The 16,736-nt window shown below is 39.9% G+C and overlaps 1 protein-coding gene across 1 annotated transcript in view; it reads left to right on the forward strand.

The window, feature by feature from the left end:
- LOC146812224 (protein-glutamine gamma-glutamyltransferase E-like) overlaps positions 1–16,736 on the forward strand; it is a 278,099-nt gene that overhangs the window by 67,563 nt on the left and 193,800 nt on the right. Inside the window, exon 5 of the mRNA XM_085619254.1 lies at positions 8,541–8,669. Within this exon, the coding sequence (XP_085475380.1) occupies positions 8,541–8,669 (129 nt within the window). The remainder of the gene's footprint in view (positions 1–8,540; positions 8,670–16,736) is intronic.

Raw genomic sequence — 16,736 nt, forward strand, 5'->3', positions numbered from 1 at the left:
TAAATATTACTATTCCCACTCCAGAGAGTGCAACAGTAGTGAAAACGCTGGATAGCGTAGGGGTACAAATTACTATTCCCACTCCAGTAAGTGAAACAGTAGGGAAAGCGCTGGATAGCGTAGGGGTAAAAATTACTATTCCAACTCCAAAGAGTGCAACAGTAGGGAAAGCGTTGAATAGCGTAGGGGTAAAAATTACTATTCCAACTCCCGAGAGTGCAATAGTAGGGAAAGTGTTGGATAGCGTAAGGGTAATAATTACTATTCCCACTCCAGAGAGTGCAACAGTAGGGAAAGTGTTGGATAGCGTAGGGAAAAAAATTACTATTCCAACTCCAGAGAGTGCAATAGTAGGGAAAACGTTGGATAGCGTAGGAGTAAAAATTACTATTCCCACTCCAGTGAGTCCAACAGTAGGGAAAGCGTTGGATAGCGTAGGGGTAACAATTACTATTCCCACTCCAGAGAGTGCAACAGTAGTGAAAACGTTGGATAGCGTAGGGGTACAAATTACTATTCCCACTCCAGTAAGTGAAACAGTAGGAAAAGCGCTGGATAGTGTAGGGGTAAAAATTACTATTCCAACTCCAGAGAGTGCAACAGTAGGAAAAGCGCTGGATAGCGTAGGGGTAAAAATTACTATTCCTACTCCAGATAGTAAAACAGTTGGGAAAGCACTGGATAGCATAGGGATTCTATAAACATAATAACCAATTAAATAATTAGTTATAAAAAAATAGCATATTAATAATTAATTTACAAAATATTTATTCTTAAATACCAATTATTTAAAATAAATATTTATATCAATAACTTTAAATTACATCCCACACTATTCCCCCTTTAACACACAACACACTACACATACAAAATTCACAATACATTTAAATATCAGTTTATCTATTATTTACAATTAATAATACATTCTTTATAATTAATATACTTATTATTTACTAATTTATACATATTAACTACCAAATTACAATTATTCACAAATTAATTATTAATTAACAATACATTAATTAGCAATAACAAAAAATAACATGAAATAATACATTATTTATATTTACTATATTTAACGTACTAATACCAATTAATTACCAATTAATAATTAATTAACAAATAATTATTATTAATTACAAATAAATAAAGATTATCAGTAATTATTTGAATTTAATTACACCCCACCCTATTCCCCTATAAACCCACAACCCACTGCACATAAAAATTCACATAATTAATTTAATCATCAATTAATCACTTAATAAAATTAAATCACCAATTAATTAGTAATTAACAATTAATTAATTAACAATACCAATAAATAAATATTAATATTAAACTAATTATAACTTATATAATTAACCAATTAATAAAATTAATTTACAATTAATAATAAATTAACAATTAATTAATCAATTAATATATTTAATTTACAATTAGTAATTAATTAACAATTAATTAATCATAAATACCAATTAAACAATACATATTAATTAATTAATTATAATTAAATTACTTCCCACCCTATTCCCCTATAAACCCACAACCCGCTCTGATACTAAAACGCTAAATTATATTTTAAATAATTATTAATCTCTAAACATTTATTTTTAAATGTATTAAAATACATTACAATAATCTTTAACATACAAATAAAATACATATTAAAATACATTACACTAATAAAATATCGATATTATTGACATCGAAATTTTTCATTACGATATTACTTACATCTATATTAATGAGTTCGATATTATTAACTTCGATAATACTTACCTTGGGGTCGATATTCTGTCCATCGATATTCTTGACTTCGATATTCTTTACCTACGATATTAACAACTCGATATACTTGTAGGTCGACATTTAAAACTCGATATTTAGACTAACCACCCTCCCTCCCACCTCCCCCCTCCACTGGTGACCCCTTGTGTTTCTGTGGAGTGTGAGTATTAACAGTGGCCTTGTTTGTGTCTTTTAAGTGGCGTTTGAATTTTTCACTTTTGCTGATTTGGTTCGTCATGCATGGACGTCCAGGGACATGACCCCTGATGTACTGGGGAAGATGTGTTGGGGCATATATATGTATCTCGTTGTTTAGTTATTCATCTTTACATTTTCATGCCTGGTTTCTAGCCCTAGCTAGGAGCTTAGTGTACTGTTCAGTGAAGTTAGAGGTAAAAGTGCATATGTTCAAGAGGTTGGTAGGTCCACGGTTTTGAAAGCTTCAATGAGGGTGTCCCAGTCCATTGCAATTGGTTTCTTCCACAGACCTCTATATTCCTCCCTCCAGAGTCCTCCGCTCTCTGCCCCTCCCCACTGAATAACATCTTCTTGCCAGGTTGAGATAGTTGGGGGGGATGAGGACTTCCATGCTTTAGTTACTTGACGTTTCGTGAGAAGAAGGGCCAGGTCTATAAATGTAATCTGTGCCGTGCAATTTTTGGCGCGGGGATGCAGACCCAACAAACAATTCCCAGCTGAGCATCAGATAGGGCCCCCTATAACCTCTGTTACTTGTGGCCAATAGGTTTACAGGGTAGGGCAAGACCACAGCATGTGTATTAGTTTTGTGTCTTGTGTATGGCATCTGGGGCATGCTGACAACGCTTCTGGATACATAGTATATGTGGTGCAAGGTAGGCTCTGTGCAAGATCATAAATTGTATAAGCTTGAATCTGGAGTTGCATGAGACCTTCTTTGGGAATTCTATTACAGTTTCCCATTCCTTGTCTTGCAGGTCCCTCCCAATATCTTGTCACCACTTTGCTTATAGTTCAGTCAGGGGTACTGCTAGGTGGTTCCTCAGTCCAAGGTATAGCCACGGCGTCAGGTGTTTGCCTTTACCCATTAAGTGTGCTGCATATATGAATTCATGTGTGGTAGGTTCGATACTGTCCGGGGCCCAATGTAGTTTTACCACGTTATGCTTGCATGTGTAAGAAATAGGGAGTCCGGTAGGTTGTGTGCATTTATAAAAACCATGTGAATTAACAGCGTAGCATCCGCAAACAATGTCCCAATTGTGGACACTCCGGCCTGTTCCCATATGTATAAGTGTTGCGACGTCAGTGAGCCCGTTGGGGTGGGGAGGCCTAGAAGTGGAATATTTGGTGCATATGGAGTTGTCTTTGCTGTGTATTTAAGGGTCAGTGTGCATGTAACTTGCATGATCGAGGTACCTACTAGCGGCAATACTACGTGACTTTCGGACCTCTTTCAAGTGCTCGTCGTCCTTTTTCACCAGCACCCCCCCATCCCCCCCCCAGGGCGGCAATCTGAGGGATAGCCCCGGGTGCCACAAGCTCTAGCTACGCCAGTGGGGCCCCACTGATATATAGGCTCAGTCTAACGTGTGGGTATTGCCGACCAGGTCGGCCTCCTTTGACTCAAGGCCCTCAAGGGGCATGCACCAGCGCACAGCCCCTCACCCTTCTTGCAGCTCCCCGATGGTGTGGCTTGCGTCTACTGGGTCCCCTGTCTGGTGGTGTGGCTGTCGGGTTAAGATGGAGGGCGCTGTTTTGTGGCCTCTGCTAGCGCCGGACCGCAGTGCAAAAGGCGGCGGGCCTAAGCTCCACTCCTTCACCCGCCTCGGCACTGCTAAGGGGACAGCAGCTCCGCACACGGCTGCAAGGCTCAGCTGCGCCGTTATGCGCTATATGTTCCGGCACTTGGCGACCTCCAACAGGGGAATCCTGGGGTGCTTCCGAGAGGTGCTCCGTTCAGGCATCCTTTGTAGCTCGTTTTGGGGCTATAGACGTCCAGGGACCGGTGCTTCCTCGGGTAGCCGGCGGGAGAGACAGGGAGATGCATCCTACCTCGCCGCCATCTTGGCCACGCCCCCATGCCCTACTTTTTAAATACCATTCACCATGCCTTATAAGCCTTTAGGACCTACTTCAGGGTTGACTTACAAGTATTAAAAATATAAGGATTAGGCCTAGCAAAAGGTTTATTTTGCAAGGTCGAAATGGCACTTTAAAACTGCATTGCAGGCCGCAATGGCAGGCCTGAGCATGTTTTTAAAGGCCACTTTAGTGGGTTGCACAATGAGTGCTGCAGACTACTAATATATTTTCATTTACAGGTCCTGGTTAATTGTAGTACCACTTACTAGGGGCTTATACGTAAATTAAATAAGCCAATTAGGTGCATCCATGTTTTAGGGAGAGTGCGCAAGCACTTTAGCACTCAATCAGGAGTAAAGTACACAGAGTCCAATGCCAAAGAAACAACTTCAGCAAAGTAAGGGGGTGTAGGCAAATTGTTTGAGGGGGAACCACACCAAGGATGTCAGGTCTAGCAATATTTTATCAGGCTGGATTGCGATAGTGTGTACGTTATGGGCAGCAGGCAAGGCCACTATGAGGGTGTTGAGGAAGAGCTATGTCAGGCGTAGAGAGAAGGATAAGCTGCATCAAGTGACTACTCTTGAGGCCCAAATCCTGAGCCTGGAACGATGGTGCCTTGGAGAGACATAGAAGGTCCTCGACCATCACTGCAGCAGATCACCCTGGACGAGTTCCCTTAATGCTGAATGTCATCAACCAGGTGAGTCTACACAAATGGAGCAAAAAATGGGAAACTACACTACTGGTTGGACTCCAGGGAGATGGCTTCCAGAATAGTCTATGAAATCTCAGCCCCCAAGGGAGAGCATTGGGGCAGATCTGTGGAAATCACAACTGTCTTCGTTGAGTATTATCAGACACTCTATGCCAAACACCCACAGCCCCAGAGAGAATAAGCAAATTTGAATCTGGCAGAGATGCCACTCCCATTGCTCTCAGCATTCTCTTAAAGCAAATCTAAAAAGGTATTTCACCTTAGAAGAGATAGAGGAAGTCTTGCAAGATATTAAAATCAGCAAAATACTGGGACTGGATTGCTTCTCCCTGCAATTAATTGTATGTTTCATGAGCCCCTCACTCCCTAGCTCCATGAGCTCTACACAGAGGCAGTCTCATAGGAGGCTTTCCCCTGGAACTCACTATGGCCACAATTGTGGTTCTCACTAAGGTGGGCCAGCCACCCTCCTGCTGTGCCTAATTTCAGCTGATCTACTCGAATAATAATAAGATCAAGAAATGTTCCAAGGTCCTTGCCAACAGACTCTAGTTACTCTTGACTACATTGGTTCCCCCGGACAGATGTGACTTTATGCCAGGATGCAGAACGCACCACTGTATATGACGTATGCATGTGGCACTGACAATTCTCCAGTCCCTATGAGACCCCTGTGCCCTTCTGTTAGTAGACTTCGAGAAGGCATTTGATTACGTGGACTAGACCTCCTTAGCAAAAGTTTGTGAATGCATGGGTTTTGGACCACGATTTTAGGGTTTGATTAAGCTTCTGTATTCACACCCCTCTGCTATGGTGCAAATCAATGGAGTTGTCTCTGACATCTTTTCGCCCCTAGCTATAGAACCCCTAACAAGTCTCATAAGATATGATGCTGGGATGCAGGGTTGGAACTGGGACATGAGCATAGAAGAAATGGTCATGCTTTACGCTGTTGATGTCCTTCTTTTCCTAGCCAACCCACACATCTCAGAGCCTTGCAGTCTGGAAATTCTAGCTCTATAGGTAGTGGCCTCCAGTCTCCGGGTGAATTGAAGTAAATCTCTGTTAATTCCATTTCAGGGTGATTCGACAACTACTTCCTCGGAAACTAGCTTCCATATTAAAAGACTAAACTTTTAATATCTGGGCACCTACATTTCTCTGGGTCTGGCCCTGATGTGGAGCCTATTCTCCCCCCTCTAGTTAATAAAACGAAAAGGGACTTTCAAAGATTGGAACAGATCCCACTCTATTTAGTCGGCAGAGTGGCCCTACTTAAAATTACAGTAGTCCACGATTCCTACATACTCTCGAAAACATTCCTCTTGGGATCCTGAATCACTGGTTCCAAAAACACTCCTCTATGAACGCTCCTCCCTGCATAGCCCTGGACAAATATTGTCATTCAGTATGTGACAGGGGGACGGGAATGGCCAACCTGCAGATGTATTATTGTGCTGCCCGAACATTGGTTACAAATGGTTGGTTTAGTGGAAGCTGGGTCGACCCGGCATACTGGATAGAACTTTCCCTCCTAGGCTTAAACAATATAAAAAGGATCTCTACAGTGCTCCAATCCCTAAGCATCTTCCAACGGTCACTAGGGTAGTCTTCATGAGCTGGTGCAAGGTCCTACTCTTTCTTGGTTGGGACAACAAATTGACACAATTATCTCCTTTATGGCAGGGGAAATGGCTGCACCACACCGCTCAATTGAAAGGCTTTGTGGAATGGGACAAAAGTGGCATTAAAATGCTGGGAAATATGATAGGGAGAACATGTGTGTTCATTTACAGTCTTTCAAACTCATTTCTCCCTATCCCGAACCCAATTCCATAAATATCTGCAGCTTCACCATGCACTCGTTAGCCATCTGACTGGTACAACAAAACTGCCCAAACATAATTAGTTTGAGGCTAAACTTCAAGTGGGTCAATTGTAATAGGGTGCAATATCACAAATATACAGAATGTTTGGTATTAATGCACCTGGCAAATTTACCTCCCTAAAGCAGAAGTGGGAAATCTGGGTTGGTATCTTTGAAGATGCTTACTGGCGAGGGCCCTGAGAAATTGCCATCTTCTCTTGGCTTTGATTGATCTAGCTGTACTACTTGCATGTTACTTACCTCATATCCCATTGTATTTGGCAGTCCCACCCTATTTTCTTTCAGTGAGCCCACTTAGACTCAGGCTTCTTTCATATGGCCTGGTGGTGCCCCAGAGATGCCAGCCGGGTTTGACTGGGAATTCAGTCCTGAACCAACTGGTTGTTCTATCAGTCAGAGAGGTGCTTATGGGCTTATTAGAGGACCTTGGTGCGTGCTGGTGCAAAAGTATTATGGTAGTGGTGTCCAAAGTCGTCACCAAGTGAGATATCCAATGCAAGTAGAAATCCTCACACACCCCTACCTTGACTGAATAGCGGGTGGGGATAGATTGGTGTGTAAAGTTGGAACAGCAAATTTATCAAGCCAGAATTTGACCCCAGAAACATTCTGGGATCTGAGGTAATGGTGGGTGTACTGTGAGTTGGAAGGCAACTGAAAGGTTACTTGAGGTATAAGGTGTAGAATTAAGATGTCTCAATGCAAGTTGCCAGAACTAACTGTTTTGCTCACCTGTTTCCTTACCATATACACAAATCAATAAAGTTTATTTATCAAAAATAAGCGGATATATGATATTAGACCTGTGAGCCTTCTCAGTGAGAATCATTGCGTAGTTCTCATGATATGGGTACTCTACAGTAGTGATGTAATTTATTTTTAGACAAAGGAATTTATTTTCGCAAATGCAACAAGACTTACGATACACCTAAGATTAAGCACGAAACAACAATCAAGAAGTTCTAATTCAATTGCTTCAGTTTTAAATGGATATACAGAACAATCACCTTAGTTCTGCCCCATCATGCATTATTAACTGTCCTGTATCCATTCTATGAGTGTATATAGGTAGTCTTTACCGTGTGGAATGGACCACTGTGCCTAATGAAGAATGATTGAAAGTGTGTGGCCAGTGCTGAAGTAGGTGCCAATTCAGGACTTTGCACTATGAGACAATGAGTAAGAGGGAAGGATGTTGTGATTCTTGAAGAAAAGAGAGGCATGGATTACCAAGGCTTGTTGACTATTCTTTTATTTATTTTCTTAACTTTGATTAACTGATGTTGTATTGTGTATATTGGTGTAAGAAGGTAAACTAGTGCACCAGTATTTACTGCTTTTCTTGTAGGTGATGATGCAGGAAAAAATTAAGACATGGGTCCTAAGAGGCAGCCAGCGCAGGTTCATAAGTTTTGGAATTTTCTTAAGATCTTTGATTTGCCAAGTTGTGGCAAGTAAGAAGCATTTAATTGAGGCCTCTGAACATTTCTGGATGCTGGTGCTTAGGGGTCTGTCACCAACTAGTTGCAAGTGAACCAGTGATTAGCTAGCAGTTCTGAAGCTTGAAATAGGAAGATGGAGTTTTTAAAACTACTGAACTGAGTGTAAGACCAGACTCTCTTGGTTTTGCTGACAATATGAATTTTTAATGTTAGGTCGCTGTCAATAATGAAACAGACTGATTTAGCATCCATGGAGTGGTGAGAGTGGAACTTCTCCAGCTTAAAGTCAGAGAGTCATTCCTAGATCTTTTCTGGCAAGACTGCATATTAGGAGTTGGATATTACACATTCACACGCTACATACAATGTTTAGTTGAATTTCGCCACGACGCAGCAGTGGTAGTTGAACATTAGAACCTTGCAATATTTGCAGCACAGTGAGACAGGGAGAAATAACTTTCAAATCTAGTTCTACCCTGATCCATTTCAAAAGCACTTGATATCCTTTTTCACTGTCATAGAAACCTATTTTTCCCTACGGCAAAATGGTGACTTCCCATTGGAAAATGCAATAGATGAGGAATGTATGCAGATAGGTTACATTTGTATGATATGTATTTTGTCTTTCTTTCAATAGTTTGGCAAAAACATCCTTGACATCTGTCTTAGCATCCTAGACCGAAGCATCAACCACCGTCGAAATCCAGCTAAGGATGTCTCCCTCAGAAGCGACCCGGTCTACATCTGTCGGGTGCTTTCAGCTACGGTGAGAAAATGTATACAGTCATTTATTTAAATTTGTCTTTATTTATTGTGTACCTGACTAGATTTATTGATGTAGTCCATTTGATGCAACAGATTGAGCTGCTGGATGGTCCATTAGAAGCAGATCCTGACCTGAAAGGGTAACATTTAGTCAGTGAGGTAAAATCTTACTTCATTCATTTGCTGGGGGGTAAGTTAAAATATATTCTTGTGACAGAGGGCATAAAATACTGAATATTGAGCTCTTGTAGAACATATCGTTCATAATACCAATTTGCACACACCTCTAGTAATGTAGAGATGCTACTCCCTGGATAAACATGTCAAGCTGAATGATTTTTCGGTCTCACCATATTTAAAATATCGCAGCGGGATTAATAATTAGAACTGAGGGTGTCTTGGTCTCACAAAACATCTGGAGTACCTTTTTCAATGCATACAAAATCCTGCTACTTGGCACCTGAACATTTAAAATTACGAGATAGTAATTGACAAACTCTCCACATATCAAAATGTCTGCCAAGAGGGGGTGATCCTATTATGGTGCCTTTGCATTGTTCACCAAGTATCCTAACAACAGAGAACCCGTTTATTTATCAAAAATGTGAAGAAATATGTGCCAAATGCGTCTTTATGTGCGGTAGGGTGACAATGGCAGCATTGTTTATCGAGTTGTGATGTGCTGATCTGTGTAAGAAATTTCCACAAGTCCTCCTAACAACGAATTCTTTTTATCTTATCTTATAGGAAAACATTCATGAACACGCAGTGTTCATCATACATGGTTGTAGCTGATACGTTTGGTTGCGGTTGAGAGTCGAAACCAATTCAGCGAAATAACTAATAACATAAAGTAACATAACAATCAAACACAGCTAAATGCAACTAAACAAAACTTTGCTAAATAAGACTGAACATGACTATTAAGGAATGTAATGGTAGTCAAACATAATTTAACTAACAGTAACTAAGCACAGCCATAACTAAGCACAACAACGTGACAACATTTTTCAATGAACCTAAGGGTGTTGTTATTGAACTTAGAGGTAACGAGGATAGAACTGTTATGTTTATTTAAGTTATATAAACATAACAATAAGGTAACTTCACTAAACACAACTGTTCTAACCTGCTTTCCTCTAACTTCAGTGACAACTCCATCAGGTTCATTGAAAGCTATCGGGTTTCCTTAGTGCTGCCAGAAATAAAAAAGCAATTTTGAAAGACTGTAAGAATATGCCTACTTCTGACTTCAGAATACACCTTTCAATTTTTAGTGATCAATAATTTTTATTGGCATTTAAATAACCAAATTACAGTACAAAGATGCATAGGCCTTGCGTCAAACACGATGTAATCAAAGTATAAAATAATTCATTGTATTACAGTACATAGAATAAAATAGTACATCATCTTACTAAAGGACAACGTAATGCGGAAAACACGTAAAACAGACATAAGTGGCACAGAAAAAGAAAGGAAGAAATCCCGTAAAACAATAAGGTATAGGGTTGTGTGCCCTTAATAATTCCTTATAATAGAGCTAATTGCAGTAAGGCAAGAGAAAATCTGAGAACATGTGTAAAGATGGCAAGAAAGGTAGCAAGGTGTAGCCCCGACCTTGTCACGTAAACAATGAATGTAATGAAAGGGGAAAAGGGGAAGGAGAGGAGAGGAGAGGGGGGGGGAGTGAACAACTAAGTCCCATATGTAGAGTAAAGATAAAGGCAAGTGCATAGACTATAATGTTTACTTTATCATTGTAATGAAGCAAATTCTTCTAAGGAGCGTCAGATAGTAGGGGATATCTGTGGGAAGGACCTTCTTTTTGAGTGTGAATAATGGGAAATTAGACCCACGCCCACCAAGTATGAAACAAAATGAGGATGAAAGATTTCCATTCCGTCACAGCAACCGAGAGGAGTATGTCTAGAAGAGCCATATCATTACAGCTTAAGATAGTCAAAGAGTTTGATGCTACGGGTCCTAATATTAATGTAGGGTAATCTAAAACTATTGAGAAGTAGAAAATTGTCAACAGTTGGGACTGGACTTGGTCCCAGTAGTATTTGAAAAGTTGGCAGTGAAAAAACATATGTTTATGGGAACCAGTCTCGTCTCTACAGTTCCAACATTTTCCATCCTCACAAAGCTTCCGTTTATGAAGCCAGCAGGTGTCTAGTGTAGAAGTGCATAGCAAAGAATTTCGTCTGGAAAATAGATGGGGCAATTGTGTCCCTCAAGGCCATTTTCTTAATGTTCTGCCACCCTTCATCCGAGATGTGTCCAGTTGTTTCTTTGTCAAAGTGATTGGCTCATTTAATGGCAAGGGAACACTGTTGGGAAGGGGGAAGACTAGAGAGTATCATATATATTTTAGAAGCGATGTGACCAGACTTAAGCCAACTTAATAGGTGACCTGGTGGGGAAGGAGGGTTTGGTTTGCTAAGTTTGGATAGTTTGAATTTTAACTTTAACAAACTGTAGCAGTCTAGTGCTGAAAGAGTGCAAGTATGAGCTAAACTAGAAAAAGGTAAGGGACAAGTATTATCATCCAAAAGATCTTTGAACTGTAAATTCCTTTGGATGCCCATGTTTCCAGAAAAACATTAGGTGTATCAATCCAAATTTTGGGAATATATTACAGTGCTACAAGCGGGGAATTTTTTAATGGTATCTGCATATACTTATCTAATCTTTGAAGAGCCCCATAGTATTAGACAATATCATCTGTGATTGAGGAGGTTTCATTTTAGGCATTGTGATGATGCCTGGGAGAATAAATGGAGCACACAGACCTGCTTCTATTTCTACCCATTGTGGAGGGACCAGTGAATGAGGAGTGAACCAGAGAGCACATTAAGCAGCTAAAAAGATGACTGGTGTAAACTCCAATTGGGAAGGTTGCAGCCCCCTAAAGTGATATCCTTCTGAAGGACTGTGTATGAAGTCCAAGCCCTCTTATCTCTCCAGAGAAATGTAGAGGTTAATCTATCAATGTTGTGGAATAATTAGGGTGACCAATTAAAGGGGATCATGCTTGAAAGAAAATTAACTTTCAGTGTGACCATCATCTTGAGGGTTTGGATTCTTCCCCCACCACAAGATGAATTTATTATAACATGAAATTAGTAAATCCTTGATTTTGGAGAAAGTCTTTGTTACATTCAATGCAAGGGTGTCAGCTAAGTCTCTACCAAACCAGATTCCCAGATATTTAAGACGATTTTGTTGCCATTTAAGGGCAGAACCACCTAAATGAAAAGAGAAGCAAAGTGCATTAAGTGGAAATAGTTCAGTCTTGTCCTTGTTTAAGGAATAACCCGAGACTCGAGCAAACTCTCGAATACTGCCAGAGATGCTAGGGATTGCCTTTTCAATATTCTCACTGAAAATAAAGTATCGTCCGCATATGCTGTGGTTTTGTACAATTTGGATCCAAATTCTATCCCCTTTATCGCTCAGGATGAATTTAGTAAGTTGAGAAGAGGATTAATGGTGAGAAGAAATAACAAAGGAGAAGGAGGACATCTCTGTTGCCTGCTTTGATGGACATAAAAAACCTAGGAGGTGATACCATTGATACTAATATTAGCTTTGGGATTGGCATATAGTGCCATAATCATAGTTATAAATGAATTAATCAGATGATGTGATTCCAGTCTGCATGAAGAAAAGGCCAGGATACTTTGCCAAAAGCCTTTACGGCACCGAGTGCAATACCAGCAGAAGGGGTAGTGGTGAGAAGTGCTTGTTCAATTACATGGCAAAAGGTTCATATATTACCCCTTGCAAGCTGTCCCTTTTCAAACCCCGTTTCTGACTCATGTATTAGGGATGGTATAATAGGCTTCAATCTCTTGGAAAGAGTTTTTGCGAATATATTTGCTGCCATGTTCAGTAGTGATATGGGCCGAAGTTTTTTTGATCAGAGTGATCCCTGTCCTCCTTCGGGATGACCACTATTGTGGCTTCAGTTAGTGTACCTGAGACTTCCCCAGGGATAGCAAAGTAATCCAGTGCACTTTTAAAGCGTACTGCTAAAGTATGCTGAAAGGTCTTATAAAAATCAATGAAGAACCCGTCAGGACCCGTAGCTTTGCCTGACCGAATTGATTTGATTCCGCTAGTAATCTCATTTAAAAACTAGGATCATTCAGGCGTTCTCTCTCCAGCTCATAGACTGAAACCATAGGAATATATTTAAGGAAGTCTAGAAAGGCAGATTTATCCATAGGATTCAGAGGCATATAAAGAGTCACATAAAATTTCCTAAAGATCTCTTAACATTTCAGTAGGCCTAAATTTGTGTGATCCATCAGTGTCTTTAATTGAAGAGATCTGATTGCTAGAAAATTTAAATTTCAGAGTATTAGCTAGTGTTTTCCCAGCTCTATTTCTTAAGAGGAGATTTCTAGATTTTCGTGCTTGAACTTGAATGTAAGCCCTTATGCGAACAATAGTATTAAATGTACATTTAAGTTGTTTAATTTCATATAGTAAGGATTTATCTTTAGAGTGTCTGAAATTATTTTCCTTCTGTTTTATTTTAGAACCCAGGGCAAGTAATTAGTCCTTAATAAAACGGTTCTTTTTTGCCATACCTTTGATAATTTACCTTAATCAAACATTTAAATGCATCCCAGAGGCTCACTGGGGAGGTAACTGAAGACTCTTATCTCTAAAATAATTAAATCTAATTCCTTATGTCTGAAACATCAGTTTTACTTTCTAGAATTTCTGACTTCAGGCCCCATATCGAGGGACTGTGTTTTCTGATCCAGTTTGAAAAGACACAGGAATGGCACCATGATCCAAGATAAGAATGGGATGACTCTTAAGATCAGCAGTAGATTTGAGCACAGCTGAATCAACTAAAAGATAATCAATGCGAGAAAACCTAGAGTAGGGTGGAGAGAAAAAGGTGAACTTGTTGCCTTTGGTATTATGGAGTCTCCAAACATCATGTAGGTGCTATGATGTGCAAAGATTAATCAATTGCCTGTGACCTCTAGAGGGTCTGAAGTGAAAAGCAGAGTACCAATCAAGAATTGGGTCTAGCAGAAGATTAAAATTACCACCTAGGATCAATTGAGCAACCTGGGGAATAACGGTAAGTTTTTTATTAAGAGACATCCAGAAATTTGGGTTATCTATATTAGGAGCAAATATATTCATTACATATAGATATTTCCAATTAATATTCAGCCTGGATAGAAGCCAACGTCCATTTGAATCATGCCTCGCTGTGACTATTGAGAGACCCGACTTCCTGGAGATGAGAGTTAGGACACCATTCTTCTTCCCTTGTGCGTCTGAACATGCAACATCAGAAACCCATCCCCTTCTCATAAGGAGGGCTAACTTAAAGTCAATTTTGTTTACCAGCAAAAGTACAATGTCCTCACTGAGAATTTTACCATAATCCAAAATGTTGGTTCTTTTTGCTGGATGATTTAAACCCTTAGTTTTAAGGGATATTAAATTGAGAGAAGCCAATAGGGAGAGGTATTAGAGACTGGTGTCTAACCCGGATATTGCAGCCACAATGGATTACACCTGCCAATAAGCATTATTGTGACTATACATATTAGTGCTGAGCAGAAGAGGAAGAAAGGGCCAAGGGAAAGGAAAATGGGAGATGCAAAAAACAAATTGAGATCTTGAGAGTCCCACGAAAAAGCAAGAGACCCTCATGACCTCTACCCACCCCAGAAAGTCTGTAGGAGACAGAAGTCTCATAGGAAATCGTGTAGGAGTACAGAGAAGACAGTTCGGGGGCCGGCGGGCCCTACATCATAAATATCAAAAATATTACCTAACATGTGCAGCCAGCAACTGCCAGGAAAGAGAATGAACATGGCGCAATGTATGACATATAAATCTTTGTAAGACAGAGGCCACCTCCTAGTCACACAACCCCAACAAAAGCCAAATGGGACTCAGTGATTAGGGGAGAAGGAGTCGCTTTTTTGTGAGAAAAAAAAAAGGAAGGAATCTAGGGAAGAGTAAGATATCAATTGTAATCTTATCTATTTGTAATGGGGTCTTATGTATATGAAATGGACTTTCAACTCAACAGGAGGTTGCAAATGGGGGGTAGTCTGCACCTATAGGTCCTACATTGAAAAGAAAGACATGTTATGTAAACAACCTAGAAGAAACTCGAAAACTGCATAAAGTTGATCCAACAATTTAGAAACAAATGCAGTAGATCTAAGAGACAGCAACCATGAACACAAAGTATGTGCAGCATCAAACAGATCCGAGACACACAACATTAAGGGTTACATTTTTGCCCCATTAGAGCACAAGATAATAACTTAACCATAGAACAGTTGAATCTTTGTGATGAGTAAAGAGAAGAAAATCAAACCTATTCCTTTTTGTAAGAGCGAAGAAAGGTAGGTCAGCAAAAAGTGAGTATAGGAAGCACAAAAATAAAATATATTCAAATTCAATAATAAAGATGAAACTGAGGTACTAAGAGGATCAAGTAGAGAGTATACGTCTGGAACCTGGAAAAAATAGGCATAACATTCTAACAAATAAAGGTAAGACACATCTTCCAATCTTATGCCTGCTATATAAGCGGGCAGCAATCAGCGAGCAAACAGCTGACATAGAATGTATAAATTCCGTATGCTGAACAGTAGGTGGAGGGCCCAAATCCATTAGAGTTTCCGATTTGTTATATAGAAATGTGGAAAGATCAGAAGGCTCTGAGAAGACGTGTGGTTGGCCCTTGAAGGGGATTCTGAATTTGGAGGGACCTGGAAAAGAAAAAGGAACCTCTCCACATGATGAATCTGATCTTCCTCATGTGTGCCAGAATTTGTTCAGAATGTTGGTGGCGTAGAGGTTTGAAAATGAGAAAACAAGGAACCATCGTATACTTGTTTCAGAATTTTTTTATCCTATGAGCTCTCTCTATCTCAAAATCTTTAACAAAAGATATTTGAAGAACTTCTGGGATCCAGGCTATTAGAAAGTCAATCACCGAACTAGCAGGCTTTTCAGTGCCCTGAGGCAGACCAGAAATGCGCAGATTGCTGCGTCTGTTGCGATCCTCTTGATCAGTGAGATGTGTTCTTAGCACTGAGCGAGAGCATTCTAGGTAGTGTGTCCTCTTATCCTAAGTGCTAGTAACGTCCTCCACTGTACCAATCCTTGTGTCAGCGTTAGACAATCTAATGTTTAAATCTTTTAGATATTGCGTATCCCCGCCACTTCTACCTGAAGCATATCAGTGTTCGTTTTGCTACTCTGCACAATATCATGTACAGAGTTTAGTTTCAGTAGTATTGCCTCTAACGTGGAAGAGTCATGACTACCTTTCTGGTGGATTCTGGGATTGGAGGAGACTTTTTGGAACACTTCAAATTCGATTTAGTATCTTTTTCTTTCTGAATAATTTCCTTAGTATCAGCCATTTTGAAACTTGCTGAGTCAAAAAGAAAATTGTTATCTAGGGAGATCAGAGTAAGTTAAACTGCTTTTATCGAGCTCTTGATCCTGAAGATGTAATGAGGCCAGCTAGTATCTGGACTCTGAGCAGACATCAACAGCAACTCAGAGAATACCACACAATAAGGGGTGGGGATCTTAGATGAAAAGACACCAAAAGGCACACATTCTTCTGCCCCTCACACTCCCAAAACAGCATAAGGGTATTTAGGCAAGGTGACTTCAATGTATATGAGGCGTGCACACTTTATTTTTTATTTTTTATTTTATTTTATTACTTTCCAAAAAAGAAACAAAAAGGAAAAACATATATACTTCACAATATCCTCATACATAATCATCATGAATATTATCCATGCTGCAAATGCAACAAAAGAAATCAACAAATTATGATAACTACAAAGAAAAAAAAAAGATTCATGACTTGACCAATCAATAATACACTGTCGTCCTGGGAAATAAGGATATTGCATTGTCTGTGCATGTACGCTGTGTCATTAATATGTTTGGCTTTTTAACTATGTCCCAGCTAATCGTCGTCATTCTGTTCAACCGCTGTTGCTTTCTTCTGCAGTGGCTCCCAAATGTCCTTCGGCCTTGA

This window comes from Triturus cristatus, chromosome 7 (genome assembly GCF_964204655.1).
Source record: "Triturus cristatus chromosome 7, aTriCri1.1, whole genome shotgun sequence".
Taxonomy (NCBI): domain Eukaryota; kingdom Metazoa; phylum Chordata; class Amphibia; order Caudata; family Salamandridae; genus Triturus; species Triturus cristatus.